The following is a 27,985-nucleotide window of genomic DNA, read 5'->3' on the forward strand; positions in this document are numbered from 1 at the left end:
CCGGCCTGGCCCGGCCGAGCCAGCATCGCCCTTGCCCGGCGGCCTCCCCCGCCACAAGCCGCCCTCGGGGCGCCTCCTTGGGTCGTGGCCCTGGGCGCGCCGCCCACGTGCTCTGCCTTGGCAGCGCCCATGGAACCCAGGCTTGGGCGGGGCCCATCACCAGCAGGCCCAGCCGCTGGAGCAGCTTGCGGGATGGGCGCTGTGCTGGGGACATCGGAGGCGGGGAAGTTGCCCGCGTGGGGCACAAGAGAACCGAACTCGCGGTCAGGAGTCGTTTAGTGTGTTGAATTGGCAGATGAATTCCAGGTCAGCTGCTGCCCCTTGTAAGCTGGTGGTAAGAGGCTCCTTTTAAATCCAGTGCTGCAGGCCCAGGCGCTTGGCCTCCCCTCCAGGGGCACCTGTGGTCCTATTCCCTATGTCAAATTTATGTCCATTCACCCTCTGGCACAGAGACTGTCCACTTTGTCCCTTGTACACACCATGGCTGGCACACATCGCATAGGTGGGTGTGCAGGTGTATGTGGCCCTAAGGGGTTACTGACCTGGTTATGTCCAGTGATGGTGTCTCTAGTATAGCTCTATGGACAGCGTTAGCAATGGGGTTGGTTGCAGGGTCAGGTTCCTGGGTCAGCGTTTCTGTGGTATGGTGCGTCGCTGCTGGTGAATGTTTTCTTGAGCCTGGGTATCTGTCTGTAGGAAAGAACAGGCCTGTCACCCGAGGCCTGTGCGAGTGAGGGAACATGCTGCAGTACAGGTTGTAGGTTGTCAGTGATGCTCTGGAGGTGTTTAAGCTGGGGGCTATATGTGATGCCAGTGATATTCTGTTGTTGTCCTTCTTGGGCCTATTGTGAAGGAGGTGACATCTGGGCACTCATCTGGCCCTGTCAGTCTAGTTCTTTTCTTCCCCAGGTGGGTAATTAAATTTTATAAATGCTGATTTAGTTCATGTGTCAGCAAAAATGTGAATTTGCACAGCTTTATTGATAAAAAGGCTTATTAAGTTTTCATTTTGGCCAGGTCTGTGATTAAATCATTAATCTTCAACAAGACGATGACAAAATGTTGGACAGTGAACAAGTTACAAGCTATCAAGTTAATGGCCATAACAATAAAAATCTTGTAAAGTAATAGTATCATAAATGATATAACTGTGTTTGCTTACAAAGACTTGTACTTCAGGTTCTTCTTGGTGTATGAATAATTTGTTACAAAGCTCAGAAGATCAAACTCTAAACATTCACATGTCCGTATTTCTTATGAACAGAATCACAGAACTTATGTTGTGCCACTACTGACCTGTAAGCAGGAAACATTCTGCTTTTCTCTCCTCTCAAAACACCTTTCTGAGAAAGTTATAGTTAGTTACGGAAATAAACACAAGTCTGGAGAGTATTACATTAATTCAGAAATAAGTTCAATTAATAGTATCGTGAGACTCCCTCCGAGCCTTTTTCCATATGGCTGAGCCTGACCCCGTCTCGCTGCGGGAGAGGAGAATGCTGCTTCCAGGTCTCTGGGATCCCAAACACTGAGTTTGACTCGGGATTTTGTCATTCGGGGTCCTCATTAGGCATTCAGCAAAACCACCATGTGCTCACCAGTCTCAGAGAGGTGAGTTCAAGGCAGAACTGGAGAACTAACCCACAGAAAAATCAGTCGGGGCCACATGCAAGTGAGAAGCAAAGACAAGACCAGACACCCCCTAGGCTGTGGGGTGGGGCCAAAAGTCAGTTCAGTGCACACAAGGGGGCTGGCTGGGTGGGAGAGAGGATGCAGGAGTGGGGTGGGGGTGGTGTCTGGAAAAGGGGTGTAGGAGCCAGGGTAGGGGTGAGGGCTCTGGGTGGGAAGCAGGGTGGGGGGGCTGGATGAGACAAAAGCACAACAGGAGATTGTGGGGTCTGGAAGGGAGGAGAGACAGGCACAGGTATCTACCAGGCACAGCGGGTTGGAGCCAGCCCCTGGTTTAAGGTGCTCCACACATCCAGTTACACACACTCATCTCACTATACAAGCACAACTGGTTCACAGATTTCTGCTCGGAGGTGAAAGTTTGCAAGAGGGACCCTAAATTCCCATTAAAATACATGTAAAAGTCTTGGATTGGTTCTAAGTGCTTGTAATTCAGCCAAGCAGAGGCAGCACGTGGTGCTGCTTTTGAAAGGTAAGTGAACCTTGGGTGGGGGGGGGGGCGTGGAGAGAGTTAAAGGCTGGGGGCAGTTTGGGCCATGAGCAGGAGGGAGGGTTAAAACCTGGGGGCAGGTTGACGCCATGGGGCCAGCAGGGGGGTTCAGGCTGAGGTGAGTTGGGGCCATGGGGTGGGCGGGGGTTCAGGTTGCAGTGGGTTGAGGCTGAGGCAGGTTGGGGCTGTGGAACTGGTGGGGTTTCAGGCTGACGTGGGTTGGGGCTGTGGGGAGGGCAGGGGGGTTCAGGCTGAGTCTAGTTGGGGCTGTCGAAGGGCAAGGAGGTCAGGCTGAGGCAGGTTGGGGCTGTGGGAGGGCGGGGGGGGTCAGGCTGAGGCAGGTTGGGGCTGCGGGGAGGGCAGGAGGGTTCAGGCTGAGGCTAGTTTGGGCTGTGGGAAGGCAGGGGGTCAGGCTGAGGCAGGTTGGAGCCATGGGGAGGGCAGGGGGGTTCAGGCTGAGTCCGGTTGGGGCTGTGGGAGGGCAGGGGGGTCAGGCTGAGGCAGGTTGGGGCTGTGGGGAGTGGGATAAGGCTCATATTAGCGGGGGGGGACGGACTTGACTTGCTTAGTGACCAAAGGTAGGTATACATGTCCCTCGTTTTAGCAAGTATGCATAAGTACTCGTTCAAGGAGGGATAAGCGTACAGCCTCTTCCCTTATATACGGTTGTTACAGGGGATGTGGTGTATTTATCAGCTGCTTGCCCTTATCCATGGCTGATGCTATGTGCAGAACAAGAGTGCATTGAAATTAATTTCTTGTTGTCCGTAGACCTTTCTCACCAATACTCACCACATTAGCACTGCATATGCAGGCTGGAAGATGCAGACAATCAGAGGGTTTTTTATGTGTGAGTGAAATAGGCCCTGTCCATATTACATACGTCCCTCCTGTTTCTCTGGGCCATTAGAATGATCGATGGCAGACTCTGGAAAGGAGTCTCATCACAGCAGTAGGTCATTGATTCTTTCAGAGCACTCCTGCACGGGTCTTGTAACTGGTACAGTGAGACTGTAGCTGTGCTGCACAACGGCAGTTACTTGACACCTGCCCTCTGAGGACCTTAGAGCATTAGTCAAATCCTATTAATTCTGCATCCTCTCCCCTTGTCTTACGGCAAAGCTGCATTGCCTCCCCCGCTTCAGAGGAACCTCGACCGCTGGTGCCCCGAGCGAGCCGAGAGACTGTCCCGCAGCGACACGACCATTTTACTCTCCAGGGACTGGGTAGAAGAAAGGCAGGACGGAAAACTGAGCCTTTAGTCTGATGCTGTGTGGCTGTTCTTATGGGTGCTATTTTGAGAAAACCACTAGATTAATGAATGTTAGGTTGCTTAAGCACCAAAGTGAAGATTAACTCTGCTCCTGTGCATTATGATGTAGTCTTTCATTACATGATCACACACAGTCTCAAACAATAGCAGTTTTACTCTTTTTCCTACAGTCTTGCGGAAATCTTGGCTACATGCGTATTATCTTGTAGCTGTGTGTCCTACTCTGTATCCCAAAAAGCGTTCATGAGTAGTGACTACAAGACATGCCGTCACTCCTGCAGATGTATTTTGCTTCAAGTGCAAGTTCATGAATCAAAGACCAATTTCTAGACCTTGTTTCTCTTCTTGGCCTGCTCCACTGACAATCTATGCATTGTGCAGTCCAGCTTAACTTTACCACAGTTAAACATTAAGATTCATTGCTATGAAATTTTATACAAAGCTATAATAATGTATCCATTATGTGATCTCAGTTAAGCAACCTGGCACATAGATGCCTTGGAGGGAAATTTACAGTAGTGCAAACAATACCTATTTGGAGATGCTTTATAAAACAGATACACTGAGATGGATATCTGTGTCACTACATAGACACAATCAGAACAATTAAATCAACTGTGTTCATGTATGTTTTTTGCGTATTCCTTCAAGAGCTCCTGTCACGCGCTAACCTTATAAGGGATTATTCAAGCATCATTTAAAGGCATGAAATATTCTTTTAGATCCTCTTTACATCATCAGGCAAGAGAACAAAAGTTGAACAGATTTCTGGTCATTTGACTTCTGCTCTGGTGGTTTTGCTGTCACAAGAAACCCTGGACAGAATCCCAGGTGCCTGAGAGCATGAGGGAGAGGCCATACATTTACACATGTTTGTCTAAACTTCATCTGGAGTAAATCACATGCATGGCTATGATCCCTAATCACTTGAAGTATTTTATTAGAACAACATTCTGAATGGACTGCAGAAGGATTCCCACCTGCTATAGGATCCCCACATTCAGAGACTGACATCTTATTATGAAAGACAGGAATGTAAACGGTCTTTGTTGATTCAGACTGGCGGCTAGCAGAAAAGCGAGCATGTAGGTTTGCAGTAGGATAGTCTCAGGCCAATGCTTTCCTTTGTAGCGATGTGGGAGTGGCTGGGCCACAAGGAATTAATTCGCTGCTGAATTTATCATCTTGTGTCAGAAAGATTTCCCTTCAAAAGTTCCTGGTGTGTCCTTCCTTCTTTGCCCCCTCCCCTCTTTGCTCTCTTTTCTCTTTCACTCATCACGCTTCTGAAAACAACAGCCAACCTGTCAAGGTCAATGTTTGTTTCAGAGCCTTTATATAATCCCCATGAACAGACCTCTGGACCTTTCTGTTCTTGGCAAAATCCAGTATCATGACTGCTGTGTTGAAAGTGACTGTGGCCCACAGGAATTACCTGATTGCTTTGCTGTTACCTCTTCTGCTTCTTCCTCTCCTGCTGGTGATTCCTACCAAGGTAAGAACTCTTAACTGCACAAAGAGTCAGAGTTATGTGGAGAGACCTTCTTTTAAATTACAAAACCACATGGGAACCACATGTTCCATCCCTGAGGAACTTCCATTATTTCTGAGCTGGACAGTTACCTTTCCAGCTAAGTCTTGTTAGAGCACTGATGGGTACCTGCAATTCTCCAGCACTGAGGGCCTCACTGGCTAGACAGACGTGTAAGTCTGTCATGGGAATTTGTCACTGAATTATATAAAAATGTAACTGGCTTCAGCAAAGCATTTTTGCATGTGCTTAAAAATCCATAACAGCAACAAAGGGTCCTGTGGCACCTTATAGACTAACAGAAAAGTTTTGAGCATGAGCTTTCGTGAGCACAGACTCACTTCTTCAGAGGCTGGTCTTGGAAATCTGCAGTGCCAGGTATAAATGAGCCAGAGCAAGGGTGGGGATAACAAGGTTAGCTCAGTCAGCAAGGGTGAGGCTTACTACCAGCAGTTGATCTGGAGGTGGGAACACCAACAGAGGGGAAGCTGCTTTTGTATTTAGCCAGCCATTCACAGTCTTTGTTTAAGCCAGAGCTGAGGGCGTTCAATTTGCAGATGAATTGTAGCTCAGAAATTTCTCTTTGGAGTCTGGTCCTGAAATGTCTTTGCTGTCGGATAGCTACTTTTAAGTCTGCTACTGTGTGGCCTGGGAGATTGAAGTGCTCTCCTACGGGTTTTTGTACATTGCCATTTCTGACATCTGATTTGTGTGCGTTTATTCTTTTACGTAGAGACTGTCCAGTTTGTCCGATGTACATAGCAGAGGGGCATTGCTGGCACATGATGGCATACGTTATATTGGTAGATGTGCAGCTGAATGAACCCACGATGGTGTGGCTGATCTGGTTAGGTCCTGTAATGGTGTTGCTGGTGTAGATATGTGGGCAGAGCTGGCAATGAGGTTTGTTGCATGGATGGGTCCCTGAGTTAGAGTGACTGTGGTGCGGTGTATAGCTGCTGGTTAGGATTTGCTTCAGGTTGGCAGGTTGTCTGTGGGCAAGGACTGGTCTGCCTCCCAATGCCTGTGAAAGTGGGGGATCATTGTCCAGGATGGGTTGTAAATCCCTGATGATGCGCTGTAGAGGTTTTAGCTGAGGACTGTAGGTGATGGCTAGTGGTGTTCTGTTGGCTTCTCTCTTGGGCTTGTCCTGTAGTAAGAGGCTTCATGGCACACGTCTGGCTCTGTTGATCTGTTTTTTCACTTCCTCAGGTGGGGAATACTGCTTCTGACATCAGTTCCAAATGTTTGTTCTCAGTATTGCTGCATTTGAGATCGAGGCTATCAGATTGGGCACCCAGAAAATGAGAAATATAAAATTAGTGATCCCCTGTAAAAAGTTTGGTGTCCGTGACTTGCCTGACATCACACTGGAATCCAGTGGCAGAAGCCAAGACACTCCACCTCTCCAGATTTGAATCCAGCTGCCTACCCACACAATAATACTTTTCTGCAGTCCCTTATCTTATTCACTACAAGCTTCCAACTTCTGCAACGTGAGAGGCAGGGGTATAAACATTCCTCCAACACACAGCCATGATTCATCTCCAGAGCACTGCCTGCCTTACACACCTAACAAGTGAGGGATCCTGTAAAAATAATGCAGTCATGTAATTAGACCTCCTCATAATGCATACACATTCGGTATCTGAATTAAGGCTGCATATGATAACTTCCTAACTAATGAGTGCTTGACATTGTAAACTTAATATTTACTCAGTTTTTTTTGTATGATCTCAGCTTTTAAAAAAGCAACCCCTCCTCAAATTCCATCATTCCAACTTCTAGTCTCTCATCATAATGGCACCCACATGAGTTATCAGCAGGGTTGAAACCATTAGATCCGTGCACCTGGGGCAAAGTGACTGACAGCAGTAGTAGGATGTCACTCTCTCCAAAGACCAGCCCAGAGGAGGAGGACGCACCCATTTTGCCTGTGAGTTTCGGAGATATTTGCTGACAGCAAATAGCAGGAATCCTGGGCTCCACTCCAGGCTCTGGAGGAGTGTTCTCTAATGGACGAAAAACGAGAAGTCCCGTTGCACCTTACAGACTTACAGATGGTTTGGAGCATAGGCTTTCGTGGGCCAAGACGCATTTCGTCAGATGCATGTCACAAAATCTGTTAGTCTGTAAGGTGCCACAGGACTTCTCATTGTTTTTGCAGATACAGACTAACACGGCGACTGTCCTTGCTCTGTCTCTCCCTGCGCCTTCCCCACTTTCTGGGTCCATCTCTACTCTTCTCCTCAGGCCCCAGTCACCTGGCCCAGCCAGTCAGTCTCCTCTGCTGGGATTACTCTCAGTCCCAATTTCCCCTGCCCCAGCTCCCAGTCTCTGTCATGCACATCTTCCCATACCCACTACTGGCTCCCAGCCCTCGTCTTCGTCCCTCAGCTCTTCATCCACTTTCAGTCTCCCACCACTGCTCCCTGGCCTCATCTCTCTGCCCAGCAAGACCCAGTCCCCTTTGCCCCCACCAGCTCCTTGTCAGATCCGTCTTCCCTTGCGACATGCTAGTTCCTAGGCCCAGTCTGTCTCCCCATCTCCTCGTCTGAGCTCAGCGCTATTTTCCCAGCCAGTGGTTTCCTAGTCCGGATCCCCACTTCCTTCCTTCACCAACTAGTCCCAGGCTCCTCTCTCTTCCCCAGGCTCCCAGTTCCAATCTCTCCCACAGTTTCTAGTCCCAGTCTCACCTCCCCCCCAGCCTGCCCCAGGCTTGTTTTCCAGCTACTCCCAGCCTTTCCCCACAACCCCAGCCCTTCTAGAGTCCTTGTCCTAATCTACTCCTTCCCCTCCCCCACTTCCAGTTTTTGTTCTCCTTACATTCCTCCCCTGTGCTTTGGTGGTGCCAGCAGGCAGCCCTGGAGCATGGATTTCAGTGCCCGGCCTCAGCCCAGCCAGGAGCAGCGGGTATGGGCAAGTCTGTTTTGGCACCTGTAGCCCTAGGCTGTAGCATGCTCTGTGGGGATGGTGCATGCACAGTTTGGTCAGAACTAGGAGCTGTGGGAAACTAGAGGGTGAAATTAGAGTGGCTAAAATCAAAGTCTCTGTTGAGCACATGCAACTGCGACTTTTCAAAGGGTTAAGTGGGACAAATCAGTCTTGGCAAGAGACAGCAGAAGGCAAACCCCCGGAGCCATGTGCCTGTCTCTCCCCATTGCTGATTCCTGCGCCAAAGCTGGAGAACACGAGAGCAGTCTGAAGGCTTTTTGAACATGGAGAAAGCGATGTGTATTTCCCTACTCTTGTTATCAGAAATGCTGACTCATCTTAGCTGAAATTTTTCATAAAAATTCAGCATGATGCAGACACCCGGCCTGCAGAATTTCAGCCCAAATGGTTAAAGTTTGGCAACATTCTGAATAATGAAAAGTGGGGATTTATTATGGGATGTGGTGCAAAATTTTAATAATAGGTGGTGCCATCAGGCTTGCCTATAAAAATAGAATTCAACACCTTCTTTTAAAAGCTAAAGAAATTCATAGACAAAACAACTTTCACACAGTTTGGTTATAATTTAACTCCACTGCACGAAAACAACATTATTTGATGTTGCAATTATAACAATACAGTAAATGCTTGAAAATGTAGAGCTTCAAAGGTCAGGGTACGGAAACATCCTTACATCTAATTCTGTCAACACCATTCCTCTCTCTGTCCATCAGCAATCTTTTTCCTCATCTGCTCAGCTCCTCCATATTGCCAAAATGGACCATAAGCTCCAAACTAGCACCTGGTAGAATCCAGTACCGCTATAATGAACCAGAGCCATTCAGTTATCTGTGTACTGGCCTTACGAGATTCTAACCACCACTCACTCGAAATCCCAGCAACAACTCTCCTGTAAATACAGATCCCCCCCAGCCTATACAGGGCACAGTCCTGGAAACAGACACCACTGTCTGGAACAGCCAGAAACACCAACTTTCCACTCCATTACATACAATGCTACCTCTCTGATACAATCCATAGACAGCAATGAGTACTGCACATTCACAGCCCCCAGTGCAAGCAGCAGGAGCTGCAAATGCTCAGCCTCTGTGAGGGTCCAGGGCTGAGAGCCAGGAGCCTGTGTATTCCACAATTGTGTGACCCTTTGCCTCACAAAAGTCCCTCCTACGCTTATTGCCTTTATGGTGGCAGAGATAACGTGAACAGACTGCAAACTGATGTAATGGTGCCTGAACCTGCAGACACCCTGAAACAGTGTACCTGAGCAGTAGGACCTGTCTCACACATCTCAGTCAAGGTCAGGGGGACTCTGGTTTGATGGGTGTAAATTTTGACACAGGCAGGCAGCTGGCATTTTGTCATCTCTTCCCCAGCCCCCTGAGGCCCATCCTTCAGTGATCCCCAAAGGGGAGTGATTGGGTTCCAGCGCATGCTCCCTGCACTGCTTCATGGAGCCAGGAAGCAGGGACCACAGAGCCAGACCTGAAGTTCAGCTTGCAGTTAGATACGGACAGCCAGAACCAGGCTGGCTAGCCTGGAGAAAGGTATAACAGAAGGCCCAGGTAGCTGGGGAGATATACTGCTGCAGCTTGCCACAAGCTCTCTTCCTTTCCAGGCACAAGTGATGGGAAGGCATTCCTGAGCAGACCTCCTGGACATCAGGAAGAGAACCAAAGCCCAGGACATGAAGCAGTGTCCTTGGAAAATAATCTCTGCTAAAAGAATCAGTCACAATTGTCACACAATGAACTACAGTTATGTGAGAGCAGAGCTGTGATGAGGGACGTGGGAATGACAGGTTTCATGGCAAGAGACTAGATTCACATGACTTCAGAATTTGGTCCCTTCATGCCTTGAAGAACAAGGGGCCCTGCCCTGACTATAGCCAAGCCAAGAGTTTCACAAGTGATGAAAGAGTCATAGAGTTTAATGCAAGAAGGAGCCATTAGGTCATCTAATGACCTTCTGTATATCTCAGGCAATTAAATTTCTTCCAATTATCCCAGTGCTGAGCTCAGTGGTTTGTGTTTAACTGACATAGAGCTTGCAGAAACATATCTAGTATTGATTTAAAGGCACTTGAATCTCTCTGGCTTCAGCTTCCAGCCACTGTTCTTGTTCGGTCTTTCTCAGAGAGACTGAAGAGCCCATCAGTGTGTGGTGGTGTCTCCCTGTGACAGGACTGAAGAACTGCAATCAGGAGACCATGCAGGCTTTGCTTTTTGATCAGATCAGCTAAACAGCTCCTCCCTTATTTCTATGCCAGATCGCCAATGGGATCATTGAATGCTCTGCCCTTTTCTCCAGGACAGGAAGCAGACACCTGGGGTTTATTCCCTTCTCTTCTCTACCTGGGCACAGTTTGAAAAAAAGAGGCTAGAAAAAGGCCTCTGATGTAAATCCTGGCAGGCATATGAATACTCTTGTGGGCCAGCATCTGCTGAGAGTCAGTAAGCTGGGCACGGTGCTCTCATTAGGTGTCTCTCTTTCAGGAAGCCCGATGTGGTTATGTTATCATCCTGATGGCGCTGTTCTGGTGTATGGAAGTCCTGCCACTGGCAGTTACTGCCCTCTTTCCTGTCCTGCTCTTCCCGCTCATGAACATAATGGATTCAACTACAGTAAGAAATGTGGCGGTTGTGTGAGTGTCTGTCTGTCAATCTCTGTCTCTGTCTACACTAGCACGTTCTTTCAAAAGATCCCGCAGCGCATCTAGGCACAAAAAGCGTTCTTTCGAAAGTAAGCTGAAAAGAAGCGGTGCTTCTAAAGAACGCGCTCTTCCTTTCCCGTTGCAGGAAGAGCGCCCCCTTGCAAAAGCTGCTTTAGAAAGAAAATGTGTGTAGACGCTCCGCAGGCCCTTTTTTCCCCGAAAGAGCAGTCCTCATGGGGGCTCATTTTTGGATCCCTGGCCTGTTCTTTTAAAGAGCAGGGGCTGTGTGGACATTCTCTTTCGAAAGAGCAGATCGCCCTTTTGATGCGCCTTTTTGCGTGTTGACGCACTCTTCCAAAAGTTCTTTCAGCAGAGATCTTCCGGAAGGCTTCTTTCGAAAGATCTCTGTAGTGTGGAAGTAGCCTCGGGGTGGCTGTGTGTGTGTGTCTCTCTCTCTCTTCCCCCCCCGCACCCCAATCCGATCAGCCAGCAGGGGCCCACGTGCAATACTAAGGAGGGAACTGCATGATGGCCCCCCCAGAAAGAAGGCTCACCGAACAAAGAACTGCTCCGCTCACCCAGAACAAATGCTGGATCCAGCTCCCAGAGTGAAACCAATGGGAAGTTATTAGTACTATCAAAACGAAACATCAGCCCTGTAGTACTTTAAAGACTAACAAAATAATTTATTAGGTGATGAGCTTTCGTGGGACAGACCCACTTCTTCAGATCGTAGCCTTACCAGAACAGACTCAATATATAAAGCACAGAGGTCCAAACTTGTTATCAACGTGGACAAATCAGAAAAATTGTTATCAAGGTTGGCAAATCAGTAGAGCAGAGGGATGGGTGGTGGGGGAGGAAACGTTAAGAGTTAGAGAAAACATCAAAGTATGTCAGAGTCCTTATAATGAGCCAGGTAATTGCTGTCCCTGTTCAAACCACGTGTTAATGTGTCGAATTTGAATATGAATGTTAGTTCTGAGCATTCCCTCTCTGTAAATGATCGTTAAAGTCCCTTTTCAGTAAAACACAGACTTTCAGGTCATTAACAGAATGGCCCGCTCCATTAAAGTGCTGGCTGACAGGTTTGTGAGTTAGGTGTTTTTTGATGTCTGTTTTGTGTCCACTCATTCTTTATGGAAGAGTGTTTGCAGTCTGTCCTATATACATGGTGTGTGGGCATTGTTGGCACATGATGGTAAATATGATGTTAGTTGAGGAACAGGAGAATGTGCCCATGATTCTGTGAGTAACCTGGTTAGGTCCAGAGATGGTATCTCCAGAATAGATATGTGGACAGAGTTGGCAACAGGGCTTGTTGCAAGGAAAAGTTCCAAGATTAGTATTATTGTGGTATAGCCTGTGGCTGCTAGTGAGAATCCTCAACCTTATGACTTTAACAACTGTCTACAGAGGGAATGCTTAGAACTAACATTCATATTCAAATTCGACACATTAACACGTGGTTTGAACAGGGACAGCAATTACCTGACCCATTATAAGGACTCTTTGACATACTTTAATGTTTCCTCTAACTCAGCTTCCCCCCGTTCTCGCACACCCATCCCTCTGCTCTTCTGATTTGCCAACAATAACTATTTTTCTGATTTGTTGATCTTGATAACATATAAAGCACAGATGTCCAAAAATTGTTCAGTCTGTTCTGGTATGGTTATGATCTGAAGAAGTGGGTCGGTCCCACAGAAGCTCACCTAATAAATTATTTTGTTCATCTTTAAAGTGCTATTTGGCTGCTTTTTTGTTTTGATAGAATACGGACTAACGTGTCCACCTCTCTGTCATTATGAGTACTATGGGGTATACGTAGCCTGTATAACAGTGTCTCTGACCCTCCTTCAGCAAACAGCCCTGCTCCGATTGTCTGGTCTGACTCTGACTGTTTTCTCTCCTGTTTTCTCTTACAGGTGTGTAGGGAGTATCTGAAGGACACCAACATGCTTTTCATTGGGGGGCTGATGGTGGCCATTGCTGTTGAACACTGGAACCTACACAAGCGCATTGCCCTGCGGGTCTTGTTAATCACTGGGGTTAGACCAGCTCTGTGAGTGAGAACCTCAGGAATGGGAGCATGGGGGGTGGGGAGAGAAGATGGGGTGTCAGAGAGAAGAGCCAGATTCCTTTCAGGGAAGGAATAGAGAAATCTTTTTACTCTTGGTTCAGGAAAGCACTAACATCCATCATCTAAGAGTTTGATTTGAGCCCTTTGTTCGCATTTGCTTTTCATCTCATTTCAGCCAGAAGGCTGTGTGGAGCTTGGGAGTTTCCTGTGGAATGAACTCCTTTGTTCGCCAGTATGTACTGCAACCAGCTCTCTGGCTTCCCCATTCCTAATCTAGATACTGACAGGAAGGACTGATTTAATCTACTGTATATTTTAGAGAGTTTGTCTGTTTGTTTGCTTAAGAACTCCTCCCAGACAGTAAGAGCTAGGACCAACTCAGTGCCTTGAATGGGACTGTTTCCCTTCAAACCAAACAGAACAGAGACAGAATCCCCAAATCAAGTACAGTGTTCAAAACTGACATAACCAAGTGAATGTTGAAAGAGACTGAATCAAGTTAAGCCAGAATCCCAGGAGGGACCTAGAACAGGGCTGCTTCTCAGTAAAGCTTAGAGAAAGGAGATAAAAGGGAGAAACTTGGAGCAGTGCTCTGTTTTGGCACGGCTAAATCAATATTTAAGGTTTGAAAACGAGAACAAAGTGGTATTGGAAACCAAATTGACTACAGCACTTTTTGGTTAAAACATAGCAAATGACAAGAGTTTATGAGATGAAGAAAAAATATACTTGATGGAATTCCCATTTAAAATGCACTAAAATATTAAATGGAAAAATTTAACCATCCTTTATTTAAGAAATCCAAAATAAAAATTAACCTAATAAAATAACACTGTGTTTTTGAAAGATACAATCCTTTAGGTGAAGCATGTACATTTTCCTTTTAGTTTTCCAAACAAACCCTTAATTGACTTAAGGACCTGAGCAACGCTGCATAAATCTGCTAGTAGGAAATATTTAACAATATGTAGCAAAATGACTGTAAGAAAGGGAACATCACAACTTAACCACAGAAAAGCACAGTGTTAATGATTATGATTCTGGAGTGGAACTTGGGTTTCTGACTGAATATAAAGAGAGTAGAAAACCAAGGGCAATTTGATTTTGAAATAATAATTGTAAGACAGAATTACAATGGTCTCTAAAATACACAAAGATATAGGGTCCTATCTACTCTGACCCATACCAAGAGAACAAGGAGACATTTAAGGACACTACAAAACAACAGGAGCAAAAATAAACAAACCCCAAAATGGTATGTACAGAATTTATACTTACCTTGCATGTCTCAATGGTGTCAAATAATAGGGTAAGAGTCAAAGGTGGACTAGACTTTTATATGAATTGGAATAGAATCTGCAGTGATAAAAGGTGGGATAAATAAAACAGGTTATTGACCCTTCTGCATAAGTCTGTTAACTGATCACTATTTGGGCTCAAAAAGAAAATTTTGCCCAGTCAACACTGTCACACATTTAGGTGTCTCCCTAGGGCAGTATCAATCCACTCCCATGTCTGTTCAGCTGCACAAACTTCATCTCATCTTTTGCTAAGGCTCCTCTGCATATGCATGGCCTTTGTACCATGCTGTAAAGATGATCTGTGTGGGATGTATTGTACGTTGCAAGCCACAAAGCTCTGTGCTCCTATTCTCCCCCAGTGCTAATGGCTAGCCCCATACTTCATTTCTCTTTCCAAGAGGATTTACCACTGAAAGTGGTCATATGGCCACACCCTGAACCCCAGCCCAGGATACACTAGCTAGTCAACAGCTCAAAGCATTTCCCAGAGAAACAGAAGCCAACAGGACAGGATAAAACCTAACCTATGCTGCATTCTAAGTGCATCATGGAACGGTCTTCAGTGCATGCTGCCAAACATCGGGTAGGCATATAGATCTTTTCGTCCTGGAATCCTCTCCTCCTCTTTTCCCTCCACCCTCCTAGGCTTCCTCTTTTTCCCTGCCTTTTATTCTCTCTCCTCCCTGACAAGAATCCTGGGCTAGTTGTGAATTTACATGCGAACGGAATCCAGGCCATTAAGGTTATGTCTACATGGCAGAGGTATTTCAGGATACCTCGGTTTCCCAAAATAGCTACTCCATGTCCGTGAAGTGCACCCATTATTTCAAACTATTTTTTGAAATAACACGCAGGCTATTTCAGCATCTCTGTAGTTCTCGTTGCAGGAGAAAAGAGGGATTCCTCCAAATAGGACACTATTTTGACATTTGGTGCTGTTCAGAGAGTGCCAAATGCTGAAATAGTCTATTTTGAAATAAACTTGAAAAAAGATAAGCAATTTGTATAGTGCAAACTGCGTATCTTATTTTGAGTTTAGGTGCCCTGTAGATGTAGCCTGAGTGACTGAATTGAAGATCATTTTATCTTTTCTTGTGTCTGTGAGGTGCAGGAGAAATGGAGTAAGAATTTGTGCCCTTGATTTCTGAAGTGAGTTTCACATTGATCCTCTTCATTTCAGGCTAATTATGGGCTTCATGTCTGTCACTGCTTTCTTGTCCATGTGGATCAGCAATACTGCCACCACTGCCATGATGATACCGATAGCCCAGGCTGTACTACAACAGCTTCACAAGTCAGAGCAGGAGACAAGCTCAGCAGGGCAAGTGGCTGAGAACGTCAACCAAGCCTTCGAGCTGCAGGAGGGGCCAGATAAATCAGATACCTCTCAAGAGACACGAAAACAAGGTGAGTAGCTATGGGTGTTTTCTTCCTTAGGGTGACAGAGGATCTGCAGGTGCCTTCTTCATTTCCATTGCAGGTGCTTCTGGCCTCACCATTCATCCCTGCTTCTGAACTGTAATTTCACAAAGGAGGAAGACATCTCTGGCATCCGGACTAGCTCCAAGACGATTTATAATATGAGAGGACTCTTTACTCTAGCAGAGAAAGGTGTAACACGATCCAGTGGACAGACGCTGAAGTCACAAAAATTCAAGCTGGAAATAAAGTTGCACATTTTAAATGGGTGTAATTAATCACTGGAGAGGCATCAAATTCTCCATCACTGGGAGTCCCTAAATAACGTGGGCTGTGGGTCTAAAAATATACCACACCTCAACCCCAAATGACTGGGCTTGATCCATGGCTGGCAGACTGCAGGTCTCTGGCCTGCTTCATGAAAGAGATCAGGCTGGAAGATCACCGTGCTCTACTGCTGGCCTTAGAATGTATGAATCTGTGAACAGGCAGTTCCCTTTCTGCGTCTGCCGCCTTCTTCTCTCACCCTTGATTCTACTCAAGTGTTCTTGAATACCAATCACAAGCTCTTCTGAATCAGGTCTCGATGGGGGCTGAGCAGCTTGATCCCCAGCTCCCCGTGTTCCTGAATGTGTTTTCTTTTCCGACGCCCTCCCCCAGGTTCAGAGTCTGCTGATTCCAGCTACTCGTGTTTTCATGGTGGAGTCCCATTATATTAGCATACACTCGCATGTTGTGTATTATTCCAATTGCCTAGAAATTCCTCTTCTCATGGGACTTTTATCAGTGCAAACAAAGTCTGCCCTGAAAGGACCATATCCCAATGCCACTCCTCACCTCGGGATGGTCTGTTGTGTCCCTAACTGGAAATACTGTGTTATGCAGAAAGCTCCACATTCCCCATTCCTGCCTAGCCCAGCTTGTGCAACTCTTCTCCTCTTTCTGCCTCTGCACCCAGATAACGGCCATGTGCTGACAGTGGAGAAAGAGGAGAAACGAGAAGATGAGCAGCAGCTGCAAGAGAAGAAGCACCTGACACTTTGCAAGGGAATGAGTCTCTCTGTTTGTTATGCAGCCAGTATCGGAGGGATTGCCACCCTGACTGGTACTACCCCCAACCTGGTGATGAAAGGACAGATGGATCAGTGAGTACAGAGGGAGCTGGGACTGTAACCCCAGAATCACTGTCTGTTGGTAGTAACCTTGGGCAGGAGCTGTGCTGCAGCCCAAGCAGAGAAGGAGAAAGTCAACCACCATTCTGAGTGCAGGAGTACCAGGAAAAACTTCTTTTTGGTCTGGCCTCACAGCCCCCTCTCTTCTCTTGGCTACAGACTGTGGTGTGGAGATGAAGGCAGGTGTAGTAGTGACAGCTCTTTATTCTTTCAGGCTCTTTCCTAAGAACAACAATGTGGTGAACTTTGCTTCCTGGTTCATGTTTGCTTTCCCCACCATGCTCCTGTTGCTGGTTCTTTCCTGGGTTTGGCTCCAGATAATGTTCTTGGGATTTGAGTAAGTACTTTATGCACATTGAAACAAACAAATTGATGCTTCTGCCATTGGTCCTGTCACAGTTTCATAGTAATTGCACCTGGATCCCCTGGTCTGTGATCTGTTTGGGTCTCAGGTCTTCAGCTGTTTATGGGTAGGAATCTCTTCTGAGCATGGATTTTAAGGCAGCTTAGCTCCCTGAGCTACACTGTGATAGCCCTAGTAAGCCACACTGCCAAACACAGTGCCTGAGCTTTGCTTGCTCTCCAAAGCTGCGTCTACACGTGCACGCTACTTCGAAGTAGCGGCACTAACTTCGAAATAGCACCCGTCACGTCTACACGCGTCGGGCGCTATTTCGAAGTTGAAATCGACGTTAGGCGGCGAGACGTCGAAGTCGCTAACCCCATGAGGGGATGGGAATAGCGCCCTACTTCGACGTTCAACATCGAAGTAGGGACGTGTAGACGATCCGCGTCCCGCAACATCGAAATAGCGGGGTCCTCCATGGCGGCCATCAGCTGGGGGGTTGAGAGATACTCTCTCTCCAGCCCTTGCGGGGCTCTGTGGTCACCGTGGGCAGCAGCCCTTAGCCCAGGGCTTCTGGCTGCTGCTGCTGCAGCTGGGGGTCCGTGCTGCATATACAGGGTCTGCAACTAGTTGTTGGCTCTGTGTATCTTGCACTGTTTAATGAAAGTGTGTCTGGGAGGGGCCCTTTAAGGGAGCGACTTGCTGTTGAGTCCGCCCCGTGACCCTGTCTGCAGCTGTGCCTGGCTCCCTTATTTCGATGTGTGCTACTTTGGCGTGTAGACGTTCCCTCGCTGCGCCTATTTCGATGTTGGGCTGAGCAACGTCGAAGTTGAACATCGACGTTGCCAGCCCTGGAGGACGTGTAGACGTTATTCATCGAAATAGCCTATTTCGATGTCGCAACATCGAAATAAGCTATTTCGAAGTTGGGTGCACGTGTAGACGTAGCCCAAGTCTGGCTAGTTAGAAGTGATTACTCAGCTCCTTTTAAGCAAGTGTATTTATTCTGCAAGCATTACAAAGAAAGCACATACATACAATAAAAGAAACTACTTGCGTGCTAGAAAGCTTACCACAGCTCACTCCCAACTTCAACATAGGGGTCTTTGCTTCAAACTCCACAACAAGGTCCTCCTGTGTTTACATGTTCATAACAGTCGTTAGCTCCAAAACCAGCATCTGGACTGAAAAGATCAGCTGTTTCCTTATGGGCCTGTGGCCTTTGATCTTCTATCTCCAGCATCTGGTATTCACCCAGTAGTAATCCTCTCCTTTGGGCGTTGCTTCAAACGGAGGGATTTTTCATCATCAGAGAATTTATATTAGCCACTCCCAGCCAATCCACTTGTCACTTACCCACAGAGGCAGGAACCGCAGAGAAGCAGTCAAACACAAGAGAGACACGCATTCAAGTATATCACGTGAAGGCAGATAACTAAATAGTGACACATTTTAAAGTGTTTGTGTACAAACACCAGAAGTCTAAAGGCTAAGTGAACTGGAGTTCTTAGTATTAAATGAGAATGTTGATATAATAGGCAAAACACAATGAGGAGTACTGCAGCACCCAAAAATTAACAGCTTTATTTGGGTATGAGCTTTCGTGGGTAAAACCCATTTGTCAGATGCACTGAGTGGAAGTTACGGAGACAGGGATATAAACACATAGTAGCATATCAAAAGAAGGGAGCTGTTAGTCAAGTGTAGGACCATTGATACCCAAGGCCAATTCAGTCAGGGTACATGTGGCTCGCTCCCAGCAGCTGATAGGGAGGCGCATCGCAGAAACTTGGTGGAATGATGATAATCAGTGGGAGACGGTGATACCACAGTACAAAAAATACAGAAACGACAGAGTAGGTTGCACTCACTGGGGAGTGGCTCTACATATGAAAGAAAGCATAGTGTCAAATACAGTAAAAGTATTAAATGGAATACCACTGAACCTCTATGGAAAAAAAATTCCATGCTGGAATTCCATGCTGTGACTAGCCAAACAGGGAGGTGAGAAAGTTTGCAAGTAGTGTGGAATGATTCAAGACAGTTAAGTTAAAAGATAATTGTGCAGCATTACAAATGGATCTCACAAAACTGAGCAACAAAACAGCAGATGAATTCAGTGTTGATAAGTGCAAAGTAATGGAAAACACAATTCTAACTACACACGCCAAATTATGGGGCCTAAATTGGCTGATACTTCTCAGGAAAACTATCCATGATGATTCTGAGATCTCTATCTGAAAACATCTGCTCACTGTGCAGCGGAAGTCAGAAAAGCTGAGAGAATGCTTGGAACCATGAGGAAAGGAATAGAAAATATCGTAATGCCTCATTATAAATCCTTGGGGCACCGACACCTTGTCACTCTGTGAAGTTCTGGTTGTCTCACCTTGAAAAAGGTATGTTAAGAACTGAAAATTTTACAGAGAAGGGCAGCAGAAATAAATCAGGGGTATAGAATAGGTTCCATATGAGGAGAGACTAGAAAGACTGACTGTTCGGCTTAGAACAGCAACAACTAAGGGACGATATGACCGACGTCTGTGAAGGCTGTGGAGAGAGCTGGTAGGGAAGTGCTATTTGCCACTTTGCATAACACAAGAACCAGGGGTCACAAAATGAAATTAACAAGTAGTAGGTTTCAAACAAACACAACAAACCTAATGGAGTACTTCTTCACACAGTGCAAAAGCAAGCCGAGCAGTCAGTCTTTCTAGTCTCTCCTCATATGGATCCTATTCCATACTCCTGATTCATTTCTGCTGCCCTTTTCTGTAAAATTTTCAGTTCTAACATACCTTTTTCAAGGTGAGACAACCAGACCTTTACAGCGTACCAAGGTGTGGGTGCCCCAAGGATTTATAATGAGGCATTACCATATTTTCTGTTTGCTCAGACCTAGCCTGGGAATGTCTGAGCTGGAGATCACGCTTCCGTCCCAAGGTGCAGGGATGCCACTTTTCTCCCCATCTTAACCCCCTCCTCCCAATACCTTTGAGCCCACATGCCTGTCCAGCGACTACCCCTTCTCCCAGTCATCGTTAAGCTCACTGAATGTGCCATTAGCGCTGACTAGCAGGGTCAGCCCAAAGGGTTTTTATGCCCTAAATGACCTGTGACTTTGCCCCCATTCAATAATTTGGGGGAAGCAGTGGGGGAGTTGACGCTAACACCCCTGCATGGCCAGCCAGAGTCTTCTGTTCACATGTAGGTTCTTCGGCTCAGAGACTGTCTTTTTGTTCTGTGATTGTGCAGCACCTGGTACGCTGGGGCCCTCGCCCCAGGTGCTGTGGCAGTGCAGATCAATGGTAGTGGAAGCTGTGACCCTCTGAGAAGGGCAGATATTGGGAGTTGCCCAGAGAGTTGCTATGACATCTGCTTTTCTCTTTCCAGCTTTCGGAAGAATTTTGGTTGTGGCATTAATGCTGCTGCGAAGGTGAAGCAGCAAATGGCTTATAAGATTATCGTGGATGAACACAAGAAGCTGGGCTCAATGAAATTTTCAGAGATAGCTGTCACAGTCCTCTTCTTATTATTGGTGGTGCTGTGGTTTACCAGGGACCCAGGGTTCATGCCAGGCTGGGCAACTAATAGCTTCAACAAGAATGGCCAAAGGTATCATTGCTTTTCCCACCCTCCCTAAACAGCACCAGAACAATGAACATCACAGACACGAGGGGCATAGGGAGGCATGACTTGCCTTCCACTTCCTCACACTTCATTGGCTTTTGTTCCCATCTGGATCAGTCCTGTCCAGTCGGTGGCCTTGCCTTTCAGAAGTACCATGGCAAACCCCGGGTAAAAATCTCAACAGACTGTGCTGCCCTAGTTCCTTCAATACCCCCACCAAACCCACTAGGCTCATTTCTGGCTCCATCTCTTGCAGTTATGTGACTGACGCTACAGTTGTCATCTTCATTTCACTTTTGATGTTCCTAATCCCTTCAGAGATGCCCATGTATCTATGTCGTAACAGGCCTCAGCAAGCACAACTGCAAGGTAAGAACTAGCTCGGTACCTCACAAAATGATGTGCCACAACAGGACACAGGAAGTGCCCCTGCCTCTCAGATTCACGAAGGGATTTCAAGCACTGAACAATCCTAAGGGGCCAAAGGGTGGTGCTGGGGATGTCTCTTTGGTGCTTCTGGGGATTCCTGCAGGATGGGGCTTGTATGTTTACCACTGCACAGTTGCATCATATGCTTGTATCACAAACCTGCTGACGCTGGAGAGTGAAAGAAGGGACGTAAGATTCTCTGGGGGGACACTTACCAGCTCTGAGGACACGTTCCCACACCTCTAGCCCTTTCTTCCTCCTCTTGAGGCCTGGCAACATTCCTGCAGTCTCTTCTCTGCTGGTTTGTCCACTCTAGCATAACAAGTGAGGAAGCCTCCACCACTTCCTTTAGGAGACAATGTCAGAGTTTAGTGCCAGGGTCTCCTTAGAGCCACTACGAGTCCTCAAATCCTCCTTGTGGGCCAGCAGACACCTCTCTGGCAGGGCTCAGGGGAGTCTCTGCATGTCACCCTCATGCCCCCCACATCTCCTGGCCCTGTCTGCCAGGGCACACACTGCTGCCCCCCCCAGGTGATTTACATCCCCCAGGAGCTCCCAGTGCCACCACCGTTAGCTCAGGGGGCTGGTGTGCCATGGCTGGCATGTCCCTGTGGCCTGGGGATGTGTGTGCAGAACTGCCTGGTCCATAGGATGATTCAGGGGGGCTGCCCTCAGCCCTGCATTTTAGAGGGCCCTGCAGCAGCCACCCCACATCCCCCACACTTAGGTCAGCCTGTGGGCCCTAGGCAGGCTGGGGCCAGCAGCGAGAGTAGGGCCGTCCCCACACGCTCACCACGGGAGCCAGAGGGAAGCAGAGAGTCTGGGCTGGCCTGGGGGGCGAGAGTGTGCGCTGCTGTGCTTGCCCATGGCTCCCACCACCACAGTGAGTGTGGGAGGCTGACCCCTGCTGCTGCGCACGCTGCCCTCGGTAGCCCACAGGGGTGTGCCCCTCCGGGGAGAGGGCTGCAGGGAAGGAGCGCAAGGAAGGGAAGGAGGAGCAGAGGCAGCATGAGTGGGGTGGAGGTGGACCAGGCGTTGGACGTGGGGGAAGGGTACGACACACACACCTGGGCCACAGGGACTCATGCTGGCAGCCACATGTGGGACAAACTGTGGAACTGTTCAGGCCATAGGTGACCCAAGGGCTGTGAGTTTGAGACCCTAGTTCAGTAGATCTCACTGACAGGAACCCGCCTCCCTCACTGTTTAGCTTCAGCTCTCCACTGCAAGGAGGTGAAGCCTCTCATGGGCCTGAAACACTGGCAGCACTGTGTGTACGAGCACAAGTTTTCAGCTGACCCGGGGCACTGAGCTGAGGGGAGGGAGCGCTGTGCATGCAAGCAACTAAGGGAGCCAGCCAGACCAATGCCCACAAAGCGCCCACTTTCCCCTGGCCATTGGGAGTGGAGCGCTCCCCTGGCTGGGCTCTCCATTCCTGTGGCTCACGGATGGATTTTGGCTTTTAGATAGCACAAGGGAGATTCCAGTGGTTCCTGCTCTCTTGGACTGGAAGACAGTTACTGAGAAGATGCCCTGGAACATTGTGATTTTGCTGGGAGGTGGTTTTGCCCTAGCCAAAGGCAGTGAGGTAACATCGTGTGTCTGCTTACCAGAAACATCAACTGGACAAAATGCTATTTGCTCCCTTGTGGAACACCAGAGGGCACTCCAAGAGCACCAGTGCCCCCGTGCTCAGATAACACTTGAAACACATATTAGAGAGGAGCCGTGTTAGTCTGTAGCTTCGAAAACAACAAGAAGTCCTGGGGCACCTTATAGACTAACAGATATTTTGGAGCAGAAGCTTTTGTGGGCCAAGACCTGCTTCATCAGGTGCATCTGATTTGGAAACTAAATATTGGAAAACTGATTTAAAACAAGATACTGCATTTAACTGAGGATAAGGAAGCACCATTTTTAACATATTCTGTGGTAACTAGAACCCTCAGCTGAGCACTAGGACTCCAGTTTGCTAGGCATTGCACACACGGATAAAGACAGGCACATACAGCACGAGAGACTGAACAGATACACAACAAAGGTGGTGGGCTGAAGCACAAGGCTTATGATCAGTGTAGTAAAGCACTAGTCCCAGCACCTCAAACATCCTGGGTACTGTTGAATTTTGTAGGTATTGCAGCAGGGGTGGGTTTCAAGGAGGGATCTGAAGGAGGAAAATGTAGTACTGCAAAGATTTTATGGGGACTTACCCTCATACATCAGCAGTGGCATAGGAGAAAATGCGGCGGTGTTTATGGAACAGTCTGATAAATAGGAAACACAGACTTGCATCAGTGGTGTTCCAGAGGAGGTGGTTGATGGCTGCATGCCGTGTAAGAGGACAACAGGCTATGAAGGATGTTACAGGTGAAGACAAGTTGTTTGTGTTTGATGCGGTGAGGAGATGGAGCCAATGGCTGTGAAGAGTGAGAGGACATGGTCAGAGTGATGAGACAGCAGAATCATGGATTTAGAGGAGATGGCAGGGCACGATGGCATTTCCCCAGTCCAGAAAAGAAGTCATTGCAGAAGTCAAGATGTGAGATGCGAGTGCATGAAAGTTTCAACTGCGTGGACAGAGGAAAGGCTGGCCCACAGAGATGTTATTCAGAAGTAGCAAGATATAGATGTGGCCAGGGTGAGAGAGCCTGCAGAGGCAGCTAAGTCAAACCTGAGAACCAACTTGCAGGTCTGATGCTGATGTTGTCCCCAGTCACTGGGAAAGGAAGAAGGAGGGCTCAGAAGGAGTAAGAACTCAGTTTGGACTATGCTGCACTGAAGCGGCAGCTGGATACCACAAAGGCCTGTTAGAAAGATGGGCTGAGACTGTAGTTTGGACAGGAGACAGGGCCAAATAGTGACCATCTGCAGCTAACGCCCGACCTTTACACCGGGGAAGGGCAATACTGCATTAGTCACCTCGCAGCAGCAGCTTTAGAATGGAACCCAGTGCACGCGCGTGCGCGCCGCTGACGTCCGGTGCCTGTGAATGAATAGAGACTCTGCTCCCCTCAGTAGGCAGCCTGAGTGAGAACCTCGTGAAGAGGGGGCAGCGTGACTGGCAGGGGAAATAGGTTTACTGAGTACATCTGTTATGGCACTTGATCAACGCGTTCCTCTTCATGTCCACTGCGCTGACAGACCTTTCTCCATCCGTCTCTTCCAGGAATCTGGTTTGTCATCATGGTTAGGTGGCGAACTGGCTCCTTTGGAGAATCTCTCACCACCAGCTATTGTTTTGCTGGTGTGTCTCCTGGTTGCCACTTTCACTGAGTGCACGAGTAACGTGGCTACCACCACCCTCTTCCTTCCTGTACTGGCGTCCATGGTAAGCTCCCGCTTTTCAGACTGCTGCTTTGCAAAAAGTATCTGAAACTTCAGTCATATCCCAAGTACAAGCTTCAGCTGCTCACAAACTCTGACAAAGCTGGCTGCAGGCTCCAGCCCTGGAGCATGTGATAAAGTTCATGATGCAGAGATATTACGTACATTCCAATGTTAAGTTCCACCCTTCTAGCGTAAGGTACACAGATGACAATAACAGGGTCGATAAGCTGGGCAAGTGAAGGCCACTTACTCACAGCAATGGCAGTGTGAACTTCCCCACACCACCACCTCGGTGTGTCTCATCAGGCCTGATCAGGGTTAGCTATAGGGTGACTGCATATACAGTCTCAATGGCTATCAAGAGCGCTCCAGTGCCAGCTGGGCTGGCAGACGGGGGGAGAGGAAGAGTGTTATGATGAGGAGTCAAATCTGGCCCCAGGAGAAACTGGAGTAGGAATCACCAGACTGATTTTGACTACGACACCACCTAGTAGGACTAACCTGTAGTTCTGCACTGAAGAGAGCAGAGACCCCCACTTACCCAACCACCTCCCCTCAGAGTTTGGGGCTCTTGCCTTCATGGGGGGTATCTACTTCCTTCTGGACGTAGGTTTTGGTGACTTTTTTTTCCATTTGTGTACTGGTTCTGGATTGAACGTCGATCACGTCATCGCTAAGTGATATTGTGGTAGTAGCCAAATGCCCGAGACAGGATCAGGGCCTGGCGTGCTGGGACATGGCCAGAGTGATGGTGTCCCCGCACACCTGTGAAAGGGCATGGGTGGAGCATGTGCCACTGCTCAACACAACTGGATTCTGCAGGTCCTGACGCCTGATGAGCTTTGCTGGTATTAAAAGTGTCGCCCTCCTTTTCCCTCTCTCACAGGCTCAGGCCATCTGCCTCAACCCCCTGTATGTCATGCTGCCTTGCACGCTCTCTGCATCACTGGCGTTCATGCTTCCCGTGGCCACACCTCCCAATGCAATCGCCTTCTCCTATGGCCAGCTCAAGGTTATTGACATGGTGAGCAGCAGAGCACCCCTCCGATCTCCACTGCCACTGTTCTTGACCACCCTCCTTTTGCTGGTCTTTGCTTTCTGTTGACGAGCTACCACAGATCAGATTCCACCTGACAAAAAGCAAACAAATAAAGAGCACAGCCCTGAGCATTGCCGTAGCGCACTGCGATGCTGACGAGCTCTCGGAGCTATATACTCCTGAGCTCTTAGGCAAGTCAGCGCCACTGCAGGGAAAGGGTCTGGTTGGGTACTCCAGCCACAACAGGGAGTTGATTGGAAATGGAAGCTTGCAGCTGTGCAAATAAACTAAATGAAAACGGTAGTGATGGTAAAGGAGTGCCAGTCATCCTGTTCTTCTGCACAATCATCTGCACTGCATGGCCAAAGCCTCAGACTGCCGTCTCCACAGTAAGCAGTGACCCCGACCAGGGCCGTCCTGATGCTCTGCCTCATGAGAGCACAGAAAGAGGAGAGTATCTTTATAATTGACAGAGAAAGCCTCAAAATTGCAACCCCCCCCCAGAGTGAGTATTGGATCTAGATGCCAAATCAAAGTTCTACGTAAGTATGTGGCTAGAATCTGCGGGCTTCTGCAAAGACATGCAAATATCCGAACAAATACTCAGAGGCTTCCTCAGAGCTAGGATACAGAATCTGTTCTGTTCTGACGTGAATGAGGTTTTGGGAAGAAAACAAGATGAACAGTCTGGGCTCGGTGAGTTAGCATTAGCTACAGGGAAAAAGAGGAGCGGTATTGAAATTAAACATTGGGGCTGATTTATGACAGACGAAAGGCCCAGAGCGGACTAATGGGGCTCTGAATTCCCAGTGCAAGCAGGAGGAAGAGTTCTACCAGTGCAGGAACTGAGGACCACAGCCACAGGCGGTATTGTGAGGATCCCTCACATGACCTGCGAGCGGGAGCATGCTGATTTGGGTGGGAGAGGTCTGCTGGTGGAGAGACATATACAGCTTCAGCACTATGCCAGGGGCCATTCCAGCCTCCAGAGCAGCTCAGAATTGGGAGGCACAAAGATAGCCAAGTCATCACAACAAAAAAAGCAGTCAAGTGGCACTTGACAAGTCATCACATGCCTTTAAACCCCACTCAGAATGCAACCCCTTGATTCCTGTTTGTTTTGCCCAGCACATTGCTACAGGGATCAAGGGCTCTGAAATTTACAACCCCTTTGCCACCTGGGCCTCTATCTCCCCAGCACAACGCTGTGCCATTACTTCACCACAGGCCTTCAGCTGCAGACAGCTGCCCAGGGAGAATAAGGACCTACAGCTCAAGTCACAAAAGCCATCCATCAGACTCCCCACTCCTGATCAGCAGTCAGCAGAGGGAAGAAAATACAGACATGGGCTTTGTCTATACTGGCAATTGAGCAACTAAGTTTCTGTCATTCACAGACACTTAAAGACTCCCCCACCCTGCAAACAGCAAACACTGCGTGCACTTGTATAAATAGTGCTTTGTTGGCTGGCATGGTCCCCTGCCCACAAAGCAAATGCAACTAGGAGTGGGGGGGGTTATGTATGTGTACACGGGGGAGGGGGAGAGTTATTGTTGACAAATGTGCTGACAAACACTGTATACAGACAAAACCAAAAACAGTCAAGTAGCACTTTAAAGACTAGCAAAATAATTTATTAGGTGATGAGCTTTCGTGGGACAGACCCACTTCTTCAGACCAGAGCCAGACCAGAACAGCTAGCACGGCTTCCTCTCTGTTACTGTATACAGAGCTTGACTTTTAGCCATACTCAGCTGTATAATCACAGAGAGGTGGCCCTGTTAGTTTGTATTCCAACAAAACAAACCAACCATCCCCTAGTACTTTAACGACTAACAAAATGAGTTGTTAGGTGATGAGCTTTCGTGGGATCTGAAGAAGTGAGCCTGTCCTAAGAAAGCTTATCACTTAATAAATCAATTTGTTAGTCTTTAAAGTGCGACATGACTGCTGCATCAGCTGTATGATGTAAGTGCACACTTGGTTCAGCCAGTAACACTGTTTCTTTACAATTCTAGGCTAAAGCTGGGAGCGTACTCAACCTTGTGGGTGTCCTGACAATCATGTTAGCCATACACACATGGGGCTTCCCCCTGTTTAATCTGAACCACTTTCCAGTCTGGGCAAACAGCTCATCGCCAGCTTCCTGTAACTAATATGGGGTCTGGCTACACGACCAAGTTTTGTTGGTAACACTCATGTCGGCGCCCACATGCTGACAAACCAGATACCACCAGAGATGTTCACACTTGCTCGCTTTCGACCAATCATGCCCACATGGGGGGCACCATCACTGACAGCATGAGCAATGCACTCTGGCTACGTTTCCCCAGGGCACTGTTGTGGGATGGCAGTACTCCCACAGCCTCTTCCATGCTGGGAGCAGCAGCATGAGAAAATCTGTGAGCTCTTGGTGCTGAGCAGTGTGGAAGCAGCACAGCAGCCGGTCCCTCTTCGCCTGCAGTAGCTGTCTGCCTGGGCTGAGGAGTATTCCAATGATGTGTTCTTTCTTTGTTGCCCAAACAGAGCAGCTCACTCAGCTGTTACACAGCTCCCAGGGCGCTGCAGTGGGAGGGCACATGCCTGCAGGGCAGCAGAGATCAAAACACTGAGTAGAGCCATCGGAGCAGGCATTTTGGGATACTGGTGGAGG

General features: G+C 48.0%; 1 protein-coding gene across 1 annotated transcript; it reads left to right on the forward strand.

Annotated features, from left to right (window-relative positions):
• Window positions 1–968: 968 nt before the first annotated feature.
• On the forward strand, window positions 969–27,985 carry SLC13A2 (solute carrier family 13 member 2). Its single transcript, XM_075014037.1, has 12 exons — window positions 969–4,944; window positions 10,428–10,556; window positions 12,514–12,650; window positions 15,150–15,376; window positions 16,347–16,533; window positions 16,775–16,897; window positions 20,300–20,521; window positions 20,793–20,905; window positions 22,453–22,553; window positions 24,132–24,293; window positions 25,179–25,316; window positions 27,351–27,985. Exons 1-12 carry the CDS (start codon window positions 4,843–4,845, stop codon window positions 27,486–27,488), a joined length of 1,779 nt encoding a protein of 592 aa, XP_074870138.1. The 5' UTR covers window positions 969–4,842; the 3' UTR covers window positions 27,489–27,985.

Source organism: Carettochelys insculpta, chromosome 19, assembly GCF_033958435.1.
Source record: "Carettochelys insculpta isolate YL-2023 chromosome 19, ASM3395843v1, whole genome shotgun sequence".
Classification (NCBI taxonomy): Eukaryota; Metazoa; Chordata; order Testudines; family Carettochelyidae; genus Carettochelys; species Carettochelys insculpta.